Below are 4,481 nucleotides of genomic sequence, written 5' to 3'. Positions count from 1 at the left end.
CAGCTTCTCCCCACGGCTTCCCAGTGGTCATGGGCGCCTCAGAACCCCCGAGTTCTCCCCTGCAGCCTGGACCGGTGGTCACACCCGGGGTCCTGGGTCCGCTCCTACCGCCTGGCCGAGTCTCTCACCGAGATTCTTGCGGTCGCAGGGGCGCGACACTGGAAGGCTGCGGCGATGCGCTAAGGCCTGGCGGCAGGCGGCCCTCTCGGGCGGCGGCGGGGCCCGCGGGCGGCACGGCACCCCCAGGTGGCGGCGGGGGCGGCAGCGCTAGCAGCTCCTCGCCCGAAGTCACCGCGCAGTCCTGCTCAGGCTCCGCGTCCCCACCTCCCGCCGCCGGGGGTCCGCAGCTGCGCTTCTTGTCCTCCTCCTTCTTCCACTTCATGCGGCGGTTCTGGAACCAGATCTTAATGTGCCTCTCGGTCAAGTTCAGCATGACGGCCAGCTCCACGCGGCGCGGCCTGGAGATGTATTTGTTGAAAAGGAACTCCTTCTCCAGCTCCAGCAGCTGCGCTCGGGTGTAGGCGGTGCGTGTCCGCTTGTTCTCCTCCGGCTCTGCTGCGTAGGCACCGCCTGCGGGCGACACCGCACGTGAATGTGGGCCCCTCCACCCCTGGCTCCTGCCGCCTGCTCCCACCCTTGAGCCCGATCCTTCGGCTCTGGCCCTTCCCCAGCCGCTCTGGCCGCAGAGGTCCAACCATCTGTCCATGAGTACAGTCTGGGGCTCAAAGGCCTTTACTAGTAAGGCTTTTCTTGGAGGTCCTTTATTTCCCAGTGGCTCTAACAACCAGTGGTTCTAGAATTACCCTGTTTGGGTTGATGCTGATTAAAATGCACAGAGTGAAAAAGTGAAAGTGTTAGTGGCAGAGTCCTGTCCAACCCCACAGACAGTAGCCCACCAGGATGCTCTATTCACGGAGTTTCCCAGGTAAGAATACTGGAGTGGGTTGCCATTCCCTTCTCCAAGGGATCTTCCCTTCCCGACCCAGGGATCAAACCCGGGTCTCCTGCATTGCAGGCAGATTCTTTACTGTTTGAGTTCCCAGGGAAGCCCAAAATGCACATAATAAGAATCTAAAGGAACTGGATTCTACAAAGGCAAAAAATGTCTTTAAATAAGGACTTAAAAAACCTTTCTGATGACGACTTGTAGTAAGAAATGTATTTCAAATCAATTCACACACTGATATATAATTGACATATAAAGTATCTAGGACATTAAACCAAACTTTACCACATACGATGCTGTCTAATTTTCCCTATTGTTTACTGGGTTGTGCTTAGTCATGTCCAACTCTTTGTGACCCCATGGCCTGGGGCCCACCAGTTTCCTCTGTCCATGAGGATTTTCCAGGCAAGAATACTGGAGTGGGTTGCCATGCCCTGCTCCAGGAGATCTTCCCAACCCAGAGATCAAACCCAGGTCTCCCACATTGTGGGCACATTCTGGAGTTTACTAGTTCATTAAAAAATAAATAAAGAGGTCTCAACACAGTAAATGAATTTCACCAACAAATGGATGCACCCTTCAGTTGGAAAGACCTTGAGCTAATAAGAATCTGGAGGTTATGACATGTATTGTTGTATCTCATATGTTATATCACATATCTCTCTATAGAGTTATGTTGTTGTGATCAGCACCAACTCAAGAGCTGGTAGATTCTCTGCATTTGTTATTCTGATCTCGGCTGGGCCCCTGCCCTGGATCAGAAGGGGAACCATTCTGAGCCCGAGGGATGGTCACTGTCATCAGCCCCAGCCTCTGCATCCAGGGCCTGAAATACTGGCGGAAATGAGAGGAGAGACTCCTTGGAGGGGAGGCTCAGGCCTGACCCCCTACTGGGGATCTGGGTACCCCACTGGGGAGGTGGCAGTGGTGGGTGGTAGAGGAACCCCAGGCCAAAGAAGAAACAGCCAGGCCCAGCCCGGTGGATTAGCGCAGCTCACCGCGGCTGCGAGCCTCCAAGTCCTAATATTTTCCTTTCTGGATGAGACACCAGCTGCGCCAGGGCTGTGGACTCTGGGGCTGTGGGTTCCACCAGAACACCAGGAACAGGCCAAAGTCATCATTTCCTTCGTAGAGCAGACATTTCTCCTATGCCTGTCCGCTAGAGTTGAAAAGCTAGTGTGTGTGTTTGCTAGGAGGGTTAACCACCCTGTACAACCCGCTAGGGTTTTCCCCCAGACTGAAAGGGGGTGCCCAGAAGCCAAGGAGTAGGCTCAGGTCTGAGTCAGCGGAGTCCTGCTTGCTGGGGACATCTCAGAATCTTAACACTTCAAGCCTTTCTTGGTTTTCGAGAAAAATGAGGGAGCCATTTTGATGTATGGCAGAGACCAGCACAATATTGTAAAGCAATTATCCTCCAATTAAAAAAAATACTAAAAAAAAAAGAACTCCTTCAGAGTCCGTAAATTCAACCCGCAATCTTGCAGGGCTTGGGCCCGTTTTCACCAGCCTCACCACAGTGCTCTGAGAGGCTCCGAAGGGCCCACTAACTCAGGGACCCTGGTGTAGGATGGGCTTCCCGCAGTGGCTCCGCGGTGAAGAATCCGCCTGCCAGTGATGAGGGGTTGATCCCTGGGTTGGGAGGATCCCCTAGGGGAGGACATGGCTACCCACTCCAGTATTCTTGCCTGGAGAATCCTACGGACAGAGGAGCCTGGTGGGCTACAGCCCGTGGGGTTGCAGAGTCGGACACAACTGAGTGACTGAGTGAACATGAAGGTGTTGGATGGAGGCTGCTGGTGGTCAGAAAAGGGAAGAGGTCAGTTTGTACCTTTCTCTGAGGCATGGGAGGTGGGACGGTATTTAGGGGCAAGCCCACCAGTAAGGTGGATGTAGTTCCTTTTTTAGGTTGAAGGTTTTGGAAGTTCCTATTGTTATTAATAATCATACCCGATTGATCTGTGAATAAAAGCCCTTTGGGTCACTTCTTTCTCCCCAGGGGCGTGAAGCCCCTCTAGGAGCAGCCAGGCAGGGGTCACAGACCTTGAATTTGGGTTCCTTCAGAGTTTCCAGGGAGGACTGAGCTGGTGCAGCAGCATCCTGGCTGGAGGGGGGCCCTCCCCCAGGTCGGAGGGCCCGCTGGCACAGGTCTCTCTGACCTTAGTCCTCCAATCCAGGAATGTCATCCTTCCAGAGCTCCCCCCATCACCTCCGCTGCTATCTTTCCTTCAGGTTTTACACTGTGACCCCTTCCGTCCACAGGAGTCCAGGAGGTGGGGAAGTTACCCCACCTCAGAAAGGCTTTTTCAGAACTTCCCTCGAATTTTTCCTGAGGAAGCTGAGGAGGAGGGCCAGGAATTGGAGAAACGCGTCCCCAGTGCGCCAGGCGGCTCCTGGACTTCCCGTCCAGGTCCATGCTCGCCGGCTTCCCGCCTCCCGAGAACCCCGAATTTTCCAAGGCTCTGAGGCCTTTGGCGAAACTTCGCGCAGGCAGGATAAGGGTCCGTCCCGGATTTGGTTGGCGCGGGGGAAGATTGCAGCCTGAGTTTGGACCCTGTCCTGCCTCAGGACTTGCCTGAGACCCCACGGAACCTTCGGGAGAAAAGTTGAGAGAGGCGAGCCCCGGGGACCCTGGGCAAGCCCGGATCCCCCAAAGACCCGCCTGGCTTCGCCAGCTCACAGTCAGGTCAGTCAGGCCGGGCAGACTAGGGGCCGAGGATTCCGGGGTGGGGGCACCTGCAGCCTCGTCCCCCGACTCCCGACAGTTAGCTGGGAGGAGGAGAAAAGTCCACGACTTGCAGTGCAGGTGAGCCTGGAAGGGGCTTCCGCACGGAAGCGGTCACGCGGTGCCGGCGGTGCAGGCCGCGCGGCCGGAACTCGCTGCCGCCGGGTCGGGCCTGGAAGGGACGTGGGGGCGGCTTCGGGCCGACTTTCCAGTACCGGCCAGCGCTAGGGGCCTCCCAAGCCGCCTGTGCCAGGAGGGCATCTCCCTCCTCAAACTGCCTTGCTGGGAAGCAGCCTGTGTTTGTTCAAAAGTAAGTGAACTTCCCCATGCCTCTCCATCGGGGGTGAGTGGCCAGTCCCCGGCCTTGCGGTGAGTCCCCTCCCGGCCCAGCCCTGGCCTCTGGACACCTCTGCACGCCTGGCTACAGTTTTCTTCCCTTGCTTCTCTGCACCTACTAGGTGCCCCTGAGATGGTCTGGCTTGCTTCACAGAAGCCGCCAGTAAGGGGGTGGGGGGAGTGGAATTCAGAGCGAGAAGGAGGCCAGGGCTCTGAAGCCGGGGTCCGGAGCATCCCAGAGCCCCGCTCGGTTCCCCCGACGGCACTCCAGGAGTCCTGGGCTGGGGGGCTCCCCGCTGGACAAGGATTGGAAGGTCCGAAGCCTTGAACTCGGCCAGACCTAGGCTGTCAGGAAGCGCGGGCTCCTGGTGTTCAGTGGACAGGGAAGGAAGGGGTTTAAACTCCCAGGAAGAGCGCTGAGTAAAGGCCGCTCCAGATTGAGCCAGAAAAAAAAAAAAAGCTTCTGTGCAATATGGC

At 56.7% G+C, this 4,481-nt stretch overlaps 1 protein-coding gene across 1 annotated transcript in view; it reads right to left on the bottom strand.

Annotated features, from left to right (window-relative positions):
- Positions 1-90: 90 nt before the first annotated feature.
- PDX1 (pancreatic and duodenal homeobox 1) overlaps positions 91-4,481 on the bottom strand; it is a 5,023-nt gene continuing 632 nt past the window's right edge. Inside the window, exon 2 of the mRNA XM_010851218.1 lies at positions 91-570. Within this exon, the coding sequence (XP_010849520.1) occupies positions 125-570 (446 nt within the window). The 3' untranslated portion in view covers positions 91-124. The remainder of the gene's footprint in view (positions 571-4,481) is intronic.

This window comes from Bison bison, unplaced genomic scaffold (assembly GCF_000754665.1).
Source record: "Bison bison bison isolate TAMUID 2011002044 unplaced genomic scaffold, Bison_UMD1.0 scf7180017864299, whole genome shotgun sequence".
Classification (NCBI taxonomy): domain Eukaryota; kingdom Metazoa; phylum Chordata; class Mammalia; order Artiodactyla; family Bovidae; genus Bison; species Bison bison.
Note: the sequence above shows the minus strand (reverse complement) of the source record. Positions and strands in the feature narration are given on the sequence as shown.